The 13573-nt window shown below is 50.1% G+C and overlaps 1 protein-coding gene across 1 annotated transcript; it reads left to right on the top strand.

The window, feature by feature from the left end:
- The first annotated feature begins 57 nt into the window (after window positions 1–57).
- LOC133360671 (putative uncharacterized protein FLJ46204) lies at window positions 58–7248 on the top strand. The gene is made up of 4 exons (XM_061579464.1): window positions 58–86; window positions 2282–2393; window positions 4897–5228; window positions 5260–7248. The coding sequence occupies exons 1-4, from the start codon at window positions 58–60 to the stop codon at window positions 5744–5746; spliced, it is 960 nt and encodes a 319-aa protein (XP_061435448.1). The 3' UTR covers window positions 5747–7248.
- The last annotated feature ends 6325 nt before the right edge of the window (window positions 7249–13573 follow it).

The raw sequence follows: 13573 nt of genomic DNA, 5'->3' as shown, positions 1-13573 counted from the left end.
CGAATTTGCCCGTAAACAAGTCGTGTTTGTGATCCGTTTTGCTCTGAGCGGATCCACATGGGGCTCGTGCGACGTCCCGACTTGACGTATCCGTGCACTGCGAGCGAGCGGGTCGCGGGGTGGAGGGGGGGGTGATTGTGAAAGTCGCTCGCCCTTGCCCCAGTCCAGTCGCGTGAGCTTGGTGCGAGTGGCGTGTCCTGTGGAGAGGTCTGGAAACAGGCGCCCCGCCACCGTGCGGTGAGCTCCTGCCCGACAAGGCGAGAAGGTCTAGCCGCTGGGCCAGACCTGGTGGTAGTAGTGCAGAGTAAGACTGATGGCCTTACATTTGGATTGAAAGCTTTCGTGACTGCAGGGATTGATCTTCTTGGTTCTTTCGGTAAAGTCACGTAGAATGGAAATAATAAAATAATAGAAATTCTAATAAAATTATTTTATTATGTTTTATTTTTTATTACTTCCTTTCTACGTGACTTTACCGAAAGAACCAAGAAGATGAATCCCTGCAGTCACGAAAGCTTTAAATCGAAATTTAAGGCACGTAGAATGGAAATAATAAAGTAATGAAAATAAAAAATAAATGTTTTTTTTTTCCATTCTACGTGACTTTACCGAAAGAACCAAGAAGACTGATGGCCTTAATCCAAGTTGTCTTGTGGTTGTTGTTGTTGTTTGACTTGCATCCCACTGGGATGTTTCCACACAGCGTTGGTGTACGGTGATTTTTTTCTGCAATATTTTGCTGTCTTTTCTTGGATTTTCTGTTTGCACTCAGTCACATATTCACTTTAAGATGTTTCTTGTTCATGTTTCTGTTTGTTGCGGTTGAACCCGATTCAAGAGCCGAATGGCTCACAGGGCTACACCTAATCAATTAACTTGGACTTGAACACCCAGCCACCGCATGCCCCAAAGCGGCTTCTGTTGTTTAGCCGGAATATAGAGAGGGGGGCTGAACGGGGCACGGCACGGGCTGGGGTAGAGGTGGAGGTGGTGGATGAGTGGGTGGACGTGTGGCACGGGCTGGGGTAGAGGTGGAGGTGGTGGATGAGTGGGAGGGTGAGTGACACGGGCTGGGGTAGAGGTGGAGGTGACGGATGAGTGGGAGGGTGAGTGGCACGGGCTGGGGTAGAGGTGGAGGTGGTGGATGAGTGGGAGGGTGAGTGGCACGGGCTGGGGTAGAGGTGGAGGTGGTGGATGAGTGGGAGGGTGAGTGACACGGGGTAGAGGTGGAGGTGGTGGATGAGTGGGAGGGTGAGTGGCACGTGCTGGGGTAGAGGTGGAGGTGGTGGATGAGTGGGAGGGTGAGTGGCACGGGCTGGGGTAGAGGTGGAGGTGGTGGATGAGTGGGAGGGTGAGTGGCACGTGCTGGGGTAGAGGTGGAGGTGGACGATGAGTGGGAGGGTGAGTGACACGGGCTGGGGTAGAGGTGGAGGTGGTGGATGAGTAGGTGGACGTGTGGCACGAGCTGGGGTCATCCCAGCCAACAACAACCTCCCCTCCCCCCTCTTCCTGCTAGGTACGGTCTGGTTCCACTACTCTCTCCCCACTCTCTCCCCTCACTCTCCCCTCACTCTCCCTCCCCGCTAGGCACGGTGTGGTCTCGCTACTCTCCCCTGACTCTCTCCCCTGACTCTCTCCCCACTCTCTCTCCCCTCACTCTCCCCTCACTCTCCCCTCACTCTCCCCTCACTCTCCCCTCTCTCTCCCCTCACTCTCCCCTCTCTCTCCCCTCCCTCCCCGCTAGGCACAGTGTGGTCTCGCTACTCTCCCCTGACTCTCCCCTGACTCTCTCCCCACTCTCTCCCCACTCTCCCCTCTCTCCCCCCTCCCTCCCCACTAGGCACAGTGTGGTCTCGCTACTCTCCCCTGACTCTCTCCCCTGACTCTCTCCCCACTCTCTCTCCCCTCACTGTCTCCCCTCACTCTCCCCTCTCTCTCCCCTCACTCTCCCCTCTCTCTCCCCTCCCTCCCCGCTAGGCACAGTGTGGTCTCGCTACTCTCCCCTGACTCTCCCCTGACTCTCTCCCCACTCTCTCCCCACTCTCCCCTCTCTCCCCCCTCCCTCCCCACTAGGCACAGTGTGGTCTCGCTACTCTCCCCTGACTCTCTCCCCACTCTCTCTCCCCTCACTCTCCCCACTCTCTCCCCACTCTCTCCTCTCTCTCCCCCTCCCTCCCCACTAGGCACGGTGTGGTCTCACTACTCTCCCCTGACTCTCCCCTGACTCTCTCCCCACTCTCTCCCCACTCTCCCCTCTCTCTCTCCCCTCCCTCCCCACTAGGCACGGTGTGGTCTCGCTACTCTCTCGTCATCACCCCAGTCAACTACAACCTCTTCGCCGTCAACCTCTTCCTCGCGTTCGCTGGCGGCACGCAGCTCTTCCGCATTTGGAGGTCAGAGACGATCAATAGCGACGATCAATAGCGTCGATCAATAGCGTCGATCAATAGCATACTACGACGTTTTGATTGCAACACAAGCAATCATCGTCATCAGGTATAAAAGAAATGGCAACACAAATCTAACCAGAAAACTACAGACAGACATATAAGCAGACAGACATCACAAAGACACACAGAGAGAGAGAGAACACGTATCGGCACACAGAGAGAGGTCGTCTCTGTCACGAAAGCTCCAAAATTAACTCTTGGGACTTCTCTCCACTTGGTACAGATGTTTTACTGTGACGGTTTCACCTGAAGACAGAAGCTTATGTTGCCTCCAAAACGTCGTGATGTTATTTTTTTTATTAATTTTAATTTAATTTTTTACCTACACGATGACTTTACCGAAAGAACCAAGAGTGTGAATCCTTGCAGTCACGAAAGCTTCAAATCTACAACTGGGGGGTGGTGTTTGCCGGCGGCAAGCGCCAGGTTACCCGGCGAGCCACGAGGGGCACGAGCGATGGCGGCGTGGCTGCGGGAGGGAGGGTCGTTCTCACATGAACTGGACCTTGGCGGTGGACACTCGCTATTGGGACATGAAATGTCACTGCGGAGGAAGGAGTCGGCGCTGGTGGAGGAGGTGGAAATGTAGCGACCTCCACACACAGCGTTGGCACAGGTGTGGTGGTCAAGATAGACACACGCGCCACAACCTAGGGGAGCGGTAGGTACCGGTCTGAACCGGTCCGAACCGGTCGGGCAAGAGGCGGTTGGAACCGCTCTGAGGGGAGGGGGCTGGCGAGAGCCGGGGCCCCCAGAACCCCCGCCCCTCACAGAGAGGGGGGCTATATAAGACGGCTCTCGGAGAGCGGGAGTCAGTCCATCTCAAGCTGAAGCAAGAAACCGCCGGAAGACCCTGGACCCCAAGCCGCCGATGTCCTCCGACAGGGCCGGGCTGAGCATGTGCCAGTGTGGGTTAGCCTCCCCTGGGCTAGAGAGCCGGAGGGCTTGAGTAGGGAGTGTGGTTCGAATAGCCCGGAGGCTGTACCTCCCTAGGTTGTGGTAAAGGGGCCATTCCCCAGTGTGTCAAGATGTCTAGCTGTTAGTGAATGAAAGCGTGTGGCCTCTAAGAAGTCTCCGTCTACTTCGAGAACATTGCACAGGAACCAAACGTCTCCATCGGGGGTGTGATGTCTCTCCTATTGTGGAGTAGCCCCTGGTGACAGGCCCCGGGCGGGTGTGGGGATACCCACAAGCCCCCGGCTGGGTGATGTTCAGCTGGAGATTGTCCCGGTGGGTGAGAGGTTGACCTCAATGAGACTTGGGGTCTCAAAAAGGGAAACTCTGACTGCTGTCTGTGCTTATGCACCAAACAGCAGTTCAGAGTGTTCATGCTTCTTGGAGTCGGTGGGTGTAGTGCTTGATAGCGTGCCGCCTACCGACTCCGCAGTCTTACTGGGCGACGTCAATGCTGATGTGGGAAGCGATGGAGATGCCTGAAGAGGCGTGATTGTGAGGAATGGCCCCCCTTATCTGAACCGGAGCGGTGAGATGTTATTGAGTTGGAGAAAGCCTGTTTACCGGGTTCCCCACAATATCTTGCAGCAGTACGATGTACCGGTGTTGCTTTTGGGTGCAAACCGGTCCCTCTATTCCGGGAGTGAGAGCCGTGTCCGTATTCTTGGTGTCAAATCAAAGTCGTTCGCTGTGGGTGTTGGACTCCACCGAGGGTTCATATTCTTAGGTTTTTTCGGTAAAGTCACGTAGGTAAAAAATTTTAAATTAATAAAAGTAAAATTAAAATAAAATAAAAATAACGACGTTTCACTTGATACAGGGTTGGACCAGATGAGGTGCTGAGCCTTTTGGCGTCATCTGGTCCAACACCATGTGAGACTAGGCTCTAAGGAAAGCTGTCTCGGGTGTGGACCAATCAACTTCAAGGACAGTGCATACATTATCAGAGTTATGTTCTTTTGTTTGTATTATGACTGCAGGTATTGCGGTCTATGTAAACATGACTCCTTATAAAAAGGTTTCAGTTTTGTTGCCAGATAGAAGGGTAAAAAACCAATTATCATATTTTTACTGGCAAATGAGGTTCCCATAGTGAACAAAAGGATGAGATCGCAATTACGAGATCCTGGGCTCACCACTCTCCGTGATCGGTCAAAGAGCTCGGTAAGTCTCAGAGCCACTGCTCCTCCGCATTGAGAGGGAGACAGTTCAGGTGGTTCAGGCACCTGGTGATGATGATGCCTCCCCCTGGAACTCTACGGGACGACGCTTCCCACTGGGCGAAAACCCTGGGGCCGGCCCTGGACACACTGGTGGGACGATGTCCCTCGGCTGGCCTGGGAACGCCTGCTTTACAATCTGTCGATAGGGAAAGGGAGGTCTGGACCGCCCTACTCAGCATGCGGATTGAGAAACCAACGAATGAATATTGGTGATTTAATTGTTGTGATCAATAGGGGGATGATCAATGGTGTGTTGTGTGTGCCTCCAGATTCGACCAAGAGCAGAAGGCCAAGGCAAAGCAAGAGGATTAGACGCAGCGCACACACACGCACACACACACGCCTACACACACACACCTACACACACACACACGCTCACACACACACACGCTCGCACACACACACGCCTACACACACACACCTACACACACACACACGCTCACACACACACGCTCGCACACACACACCTACACACACTCACACACCTACACACACACGCTCACACACACACACACCTACACACACACACCTACACACTCACACACCTACAAACACACACCTACACACTCACACACCTACACACACACACCTACACACACACCTACACACACACCTACACACTACACACACACACCTACACACTCACACACACACACCTACACACTCACACACACCTACACACACACACACCTACACACACACACACCTACACACACACACACCTACACACACACACCCACCTACACGCTCACCCACCACACGCTCACCCACCTACACGCTCACCCACCACACACACCCACCACACACACTCACCCACCACACTCACACACACACACACTCACCCACCACACTTACCCACCTACACGCTCACCCAACACACTCACTCACACCCACACACACACTCACTCGCCCACAACAACCGCCATTCGCCACAGAGTGGCGGTGACGTCACCACGGTGCTTGTGCCAGGCTAAGTGCACTTTACGGCCATGTGAACTGTCAAAGGCTTGCTGGCAAGAGGAGGTCACGGGACAGACACAGCTGGTGCTATGGGTTGACTGCTGTGCCAGGCTAGGTGCAGGAGGTCACGGGACAGACCCAGCTGGTGCCATGGGTTGACTGCTGTGCCAGGCTAGGTGCAGGAGGTCACGGGACAGACCCAGCTGGTGCCGTGGGTTCACCGACCAAGAAGACTGTGGCCCCTACTGTCCCAACTCGCTGTGTTTTGGCTGCCCAGTGCTCCGCTCACTCACACACACTGACACACTCACACCCACACTGACACACTCACACACTGACACACTCACCCACCCTCACACCGACACACTCACTGACACACTCACCCACACACTCACTCACCCTCACAATGACACACTGACACACACTGAAACACCCCCGCGCTGACACACTCACCCACACACTAACACACTCACTCACCCACACACTCACACACCCACCCACACACTCACCCCCACACTCACACACACTCACCCACACACTGACACACTCACCCACCCCCACACTGACACACTCACACCCTGACACACTCACCCCCACACTCACACACATTCACGAACACACTGACACACACACCCACATACACACCCACACACTCTCCCACACACACGCACACACTCACGCACACACAGACATATCCCCTTAGTCGCACACGCACAAAGCGCGCTAACCGCTGCGCCACCGCTCCCCACCCACCCAGTGCCGCTCATTTCGTGAACGCCTCCAGAGCTTTGCCAAGAGCTCGGGGAGGCTTCACTCGACAGCTCCTTAAGCTCGTGGATCCACTCCCATTTCACCTCCAAATCCACTCACATTCCACTCTCATTTCACCTCCATTTCACCTCCAATTTCACTCCCATTTCACCTCCAATTTCACTCCCATTTCACCTCCAATTTCACTCCCATTCCACCTCCAATTCCATTTCACCTCCAATTCACCTCCCATTTCACCTCCATTTCACCTCCAATTCCATTTCGCCTCCATTTCACCTCCAATTCCACTCCCATTTCACCTCCAATTCCACTCCCATTTCACCTCCAATTCCACTTCCATTTCACCTCAATTTCTCTCCCATTTCACCTCCCATTTCACCTCCAATTCACCTCCCATTCGATTCCCATTTCACCTCCAATTCCACTCCCATTTCACTCCAATTTCACCTCCAAATCACCTCCAAATCCACTCCCATTCCACTCCCATTTCACCTCCAATTTCACCTCCAATTCAACTCCCATTTCACCTCCAATTTCACCTCCAATTCCACTCCCATTTCACCTCCAATTTCACCTCCAATTCCACTCCCATTTCACCTCCAATTTCACCTCCAATTCCACTCCCATTTCACCTCCAATTTCACCTCCAATTCCACTCCCATTTCACCTCCAATTCCACTCCCCTCCCCTCCTTCCCGGCCCTCTCCTCTCTCCCTCACCCCCCACTGAATCCACCACGTGGTGGTGGCTCTTTCCACAGGAGCTGCAGCCTCTCCCGTGTGTGCAAGTCGGGGGGGGGGCTGTACAGTACTGTACTGTATGTACTGTATGTACTGTAATAATAAATAAATAAGGTCGGTGCAAATCTACAGCAGACCTCCTTCCTGAGAGTCTGAGATCGGATCGTCGTTTTGTGTGTGTCGCCTTGATGCGCGCGGTGATCGGCGCGGTGATCGGTGTGGTGATCGGCGTGGTGATCGGTGCGGTGATCGGTGTGGTGATCGGCGTGGTGATCGGTGCGGTGATCGGTGCGGTGATCGGTGCGGTGATCGGCGTGGTGATCGGTGCGGTGATCGGCGTGGTGATCGGTGTGGTGATCGGCGTGGTGATCGGTGTGGTGATCGGCGTGGTGATCGGCGTGGTGATCGGTGCGGTGATCGGTGTGGTGATCGGCGTGGTGATCGGTGTGGTGATCGGCGTGGTGATCGGCGCGGTGATCGGTGTGGTGATCGGCGTGGTGATCGGCGCGGTGATCGGTGTGGTGATCGGCGTGGTGATCGGTGTGGTGATCGGCGTGGTGATCGGCGCGGTGATCGGCGTGGTGATCGGCGCGGTGATCGGTGCGGTGATCGGTGTGGTGATCGGCGTGGTGATCGGCGCGGTGATCGGTGTGGTGATCGGTGTGGTGATCGGTGTGGTGATCGGTGTGGTGATCGGCGTGGTGATCGGTGCGGTGATCGGCGCGGTGATCGGTGTGGTGATCGGCGCGGTGATCGGTGTGGTGATCGGTGTGGTGATCGGCGTGGTGATCGGCGTGGTGATCGGTGCGGTGATCGGCGTGGTGATCGGTGTGGTGATCGGCGCGGTGATCGGCGCGGTGCCGGGAGTTGCCCACCCACTCGCCCACGCCCCCCACACACAGACCACACACAGATCATAGCTCCAGTGGCTTCCTAATATCAGAAGGAAGAACGTTCCAGACGGGCGCAGAAGCGCATCTGAAAGTAGAAATCTGAATCGGTCCTGGGCCTCCCCTAAGTCGACTCAGCCTCAAATGAGTACCTGGCCGCCATTCTCTCGTGCGCTGTTCCAGCCTTCATCGTGTTGCTACTCGGTAAAGTCACGTAGAAGGGAAATAATAAAATAATAAAAATAAAACATAATAAAATACAATTCTCACGACGTTTCGGCCACAACGCAAGCAGCCGTCCTCAGGTGAAGAACAGGTCTGTCGGGAAGACAGCGTCTGAATGACACACCACCAAGCTTGGCAGCGTATATTTAAGCTGGGTTGGAGGGGGAAGGGCGCTTTGACAAAGGAATTTGCATATCAACAGAGGAATTTAGCATATTTATGGAAAATGCAGATATGGGATTAGTCACTACTTGTGGAATGCGTAGGAGATGGTGGGGGGAGGTCTCAAAGTAATATTATGCCCGTGCATTATGTAGGATTAGCATTGTCTTTGAAACTGATTGGTCCACACCAGAGACAGCTTTCTTTATCGCTCTTGTTTTTTTTTCAGAGACAAATTTCTTTGCAAAATGTGTCAGTTTTGTTGCCAGAAAAAGGGGGAAACCCCCTATTAGCAAAATCACATTCCATGCAGTCCGTTCGTGTCCCTGACCCATCCACTGCTGGACCGGTGCCTCCACACGCAAAGGGAGCGATTTGACCGTTAACATCATTGGCCATCATCCATCCACTGCTGGATTGTATGAACTTCTTTGGCGCCGTACGTAGCCAACTTTGCAAATCTGTGGGTGTCTCCGTGGGTCTCTGTGGGTCCTCATGGGTCCGGGTGTCTGTGGGTCTCTGTGTAATGTACATATGTACCAGGGGCGGTTTCTTCATTAGGGCGATTGGGCGACGCACCACCAATCTCAACCACAGAGTCACGCTAGCCGTCACTGCAGCCTCTGGATATAGTCCAATCAGCGTCATGTCACGTTCTGTGGAGTACCGCCTCTTTTTGGGCGATTTCACTCCGGCTGAGAATCGCCCCGAGTGGCCCCATAGACTTACATTCAAAGATGTTTTTTTTCGAACGGGGGCGCTGCAATGCATTCTCTATGGCTTCCGGGAGGGCTCGCCCTAACGTGCTTACGTCATCATACGTAAGCACGTTTCATCCAATAATATAATTTGTGGCCACCTAGTGGAATCTTTAATAAAATAAACTTGAGTGGTTTGTTTTAATAGTGAGTATAGAAACAAACAAGATGTATTGTAAGAGTCACTTTATTTTTCATTAATATTAAATAAGTGAAGTTGCCTTTACATGCTTAAGCTGTTAATTTATCCATTGCATGGGTGGACCTTATCCTTATCAATCATCCAGACATTTGCCTCCCCTGAGAGATTTTGCAGGAGCCGCCACTGGTATGTACTTCTTTAGCACTGCACGTAGCCAACCGCGCTAATGTGAGGTGCAGGGGGAGGGCAACAAACTAAACACACAAAGCAGTTCTAAAGAAATTATTGTATCAATCTAGATGCTGATTTTAAAGTGCATAGCTCCAGTGACTTCCTAATATCAGAAGGAAGAACGTTCCAGACGGGCGCAGAAGCGCATCTGAAAGCAGAAATCTGAATCGGTCCTGGGCCTCCCCTAGGTCGACTCAGCCTCAAATGAGTACCTGGCCGCATTCTCTCGTGCGCTGTTCCAGCTTTTATTGTGCTGCCACTCGGTAAAGTGACGTAGAAGGGAAATAATAAAATAATAAACATAAAACATTATAAACTACAATTCTCACGACGTTTCGGCCACAACGCAAGCAGCCGTCCTCAGGTGAAGAACAGGTCTGTCGAGAAGACAGCGTCTGAATGAACACCGCCAGGCTTGGTAGCGTATATTTAAGCTGCTGGGTTAGAGGGGGAAGAGCGCCTTGACAAAGGAATTTGATTATCAACAGAGGAATTTAGCATATTTATGGAAAATGCAGATTTGGGATTAGTCACTACTTGTGGAATGCGTAGGAGATGGGGGGGGGGGGTCTCAAAGTCATATTATGCCCGTGCATTATGTAGGATTAGCAGCAACAAAGGGAGGAGGTAGAGTTAGCAGTAATAAAGGGAAGGAATTTGAATAGTAAGGAGCTGCAACAGTCAAACCACCACGTAAAAAACTAAAATATAAACTACATCAATATCATCAATAAAAAATGATCTACAGATGGTGCTGCTTCGGCTGTTGCCCCATGTTTCTACCACCGGTGTCACTCCACTGCTTTCACGCGGCGTTGCTGCTGACACCGTCACTACTTAGTCTGTGCCACAATTAGATGGGAGCGTGCTGTGTGCCGCAGATAAGCAGATTTAATTTGAAATTATTATTTTTTAAAAAGGAGACCCCGGGGCCGGTCTAGGACACGCTTATTGGACTTTGTCGCTCGGCTGGCCTGGGAACGCCTGGGAATTCCCTAGGAAGAGCAACAGTCTGTGTAGTTGTGTATAGTGTAGTAATGTGTGGTAGTGTATAGTAGTGTATAGTGTAGTAGTGTATAGTGTAGTAGTGTATAGTGTATAGTATTGTAGTAGTGTATAGTGTAGTCGTGTATAGTGTAGTAGTGTGGTAGTGTATAGTAGTGTATAGTGTAGTAGTGTATAGTGTAGTAGTGTATAGTGTAGTAGTGTATAGTGTAGTAGTGTATAGTGTAGTGTATAGTGTAGTGTATAGTGTAGTGTTAGTGTAGTAGTGTATAGTGTAGTAGTGTATAGTGTAGTAGTGTATAGTGTAGTAGTGTGTAGTGTAGTTGTGTATAATGTAGTAGTGTATAGTGTAGTAGTGTATAGTGTAGTAGTGTATAGTGTAGTAGTGTATAGTGTAGTAGTGTATAGTGTAGTAGTGTGAGTGTAGTAGTGTATAGTGTAGTAGTGTATAGTGTAGTAGTGTATAGTGTAGTAGTGTATAGTGTAGTAGTGTATAGTGTAGTAGTGTATAGTGTAGTAGTGTATAGTGTAGTAGTGTATAGTGTAGTAGTGTGTAGTGTAGTTGTGTATAATGTAGTAGTGTATAGTGTAGTAGTGTATAGTGTAGTAGTGTATAGTGTAGTAGTGTATAGTGTAGTAGTGTATAGTGTAGTAGTGTATAGTGTAGTAGTGTATAGTGTAGTAGTGTATAGTGTAGTAGTGTATAGTGTATAGTGTAGTAGTGTAGTAGTGTATAGTGTAGTAGTGTAGTTGTAGTAGTGTATAGTGTAGTAGTGTAGTAGTGTATAGTGTAGTAGTGTAGTAGTGTATAGTGTAGTAGTGTATAGTAGTGTATAGTGTAGTAGTGTATAGTAGTGTATAGTGTAGTAGTGTATAGTGTAGTGTATAGTGTAGTAGTGTATAGTGTAGTAGTGTATAGTGTAGTAGTGTATAGTGTAGTGTATAGTGTAGTAGTGTATAGTGTAGTAGTGTATAGTGTATAGTGTAGTAGTGTATAGTAGTGTATAGTGTAGTAGTGTATAGTGTAGTAGTGTATAGTGTAGTAGTGTATAGTGTAGTAGTGTATAGTGTAGTAATGTATAGTGTAGTTGTGTATAGTGTAGTCGTGTATAGTGTAGTAGTGTGGTAGTGTATATTGTAGTCGTGTGGTAGTGTATAGTAATATAGTCGTGTATAGTAATGTAGTAGTGTATAGTGTAGTCGTGTATAGTGTAGTAATGTGTAGTAGTGTATAGTGTGGTTGTGTGTAGTGTATAGTAATGTAGTCGTGTATAATAATGTAGTAGTGTATAGTGTATAGTAATGTAATAGTGTATAGTGTAGTCGTGTATAGTGTGGTAGTGTATAGTAGTGTGGTAGTGTATAGTAGTGTATAGTGTATAGTAATGTAGTAGTATATAGTATAGTGTAGTAGTGTATAGTAATGTATAGTATATAGTAATATAGTAGTGTATAGTAATGTAGTAGTGTATAGTTGTGTATAGTGTATAGTAATGTAGTAGTGTATAGTAGTGTAGTAGTTTATAGTGTATAGTAATGTAGTAGTATATAGTATAGTGTAGTAGTGTATAGTGTATAGTTGTGTATAGTGTATAGTAGTGTATAGTAGTATAGTAGTGTATAGTGTATAGTAATGTTGTGCTGGAGTCTGTCGCCAGGTGAAGGGAGGTCTGAACCGCCCTACTCAACCCGCTGCCGCCGTGACCCTCGCCACGACAAGCGGATTGACAAACGAGCAAATAGAAATGAAGGTGAGCCTAAACATATTATGAGCGTAAATGTCATATCGGATTACGCAGCTTGAACAGGATGCCGTTCATTTTCTTCGATAACAAATTCAGTGTTCTGACGGGACAGACCGCATGGCGGGGGCCATGTTGATTTAATTTCATTCGAACTTAAAGATTTGTTCGACTCTTATTTTAGGTGCAATTTGCCTCACATATACAGAGTCAACGCCTTGTTACCGCTGCGAAGAAATTGCAACGAGCAGCCAGCGAATTAAGTGGCAACAATAATGAATGAGATTTCGCGAAAAACGCAATTTGAAGATGTTATTGATAATTTTGCAATTAACAAAAAATCTCGAAAAGTTAATCTCGGGTGTTAATTTATTTCTCACCTTATGAACAAACCGATTGACATTGACACGGCTCTGCCTCTTTGTATCTACACTGTGCCTATCCTTGCTATATAAATATATGTATTCAAGAATATATTTTGTATCATACGAACAAAAACATGGTCAATATTTGTTTTTGTAGGCCCTTTAGTTTCCGTAGGCCCGAGACAATGTGTCTACTGTGGCATATTGTATAATACCACCCTGGTGGGTGGGTGGATGGATGGGTGGGTGAGTGAGTGGGTGGGTGAGTGAGTGAGTGGGTAGGGGTGTGAGTGGGTGAGTGGGTGGGTGGGTGAGTGAGTGAGTAGGTGAGTGGGTGGCTGGGTGGGTGAGTGAGTGAGTAGGTGTGTGAGTGGGTGAGTGGGTGGGTGGGTCGGTGAGTGAGTGGGTGGGTGAGTGGGTGGCTGGTTAAGTGGGTGGCTGGGTGAGTGGGTGGCTGGTTGAGTGAGTGGATGGGTCGGTGAGTGAGTGAGTGAGTGGGTGGGTGAGTGGCTGGGTGAGTGAGTGGGTGGGTGGCTAGGTGAGTGGGTTGCTGGGTGATTGGGGGAGTGAGTGGGTGGCTGGGTGAGTGGGTTAGTGGGTGATTGGGGGAGTGAGTGGGTGGCTGGGTGAGTGGGTTAGTGGGTGATTGGGGGAGTGAGTGGGTGATTGGGGGAGTGAGTGGGTGACAGGGTGAGTGGGTGGCTGGGTGAGTGATTGGCTGGGTGAGTGGGTAAGTGGGTGAGTAGGTGGCTGGGTGAGTGGGGGAGTGAGTAGGCCCTAGTCACACTGCCTACCGTGGCCTATTGTATAATACGGCCCTGCGTTGATGACTAAATATGGGAGGGGAAAAAAACCGGATGACCCGGAGAAAAAAATCCACGCGACCACGGGGAGAGAGAGAAAGACGCAGACTCCAAATATATAGCAGCAGCAACAGGCGTCATCTGGGTCGGTA

The sequence above is a fragment of the Lethenteron reissneri genome, chromosome 69, assembly GCF_015708825.2.
Source record: "Lethenteron reissneri isolate LAM-NWPU_2019-01 chromosome 69, ASM1570882v1, whole genome shotgun sequence".
NCBI lineage: Eukaryota > Metazoa > Chordata > Hyperoartia > Petromyzontiformes > Petromyzontidae > Lethenteron > Lethenteron reissneri.
Note: the sequence above shows the minus strand (reverse complement) of the source record. Positions and strands in the feature narration are given on the sequence as shown.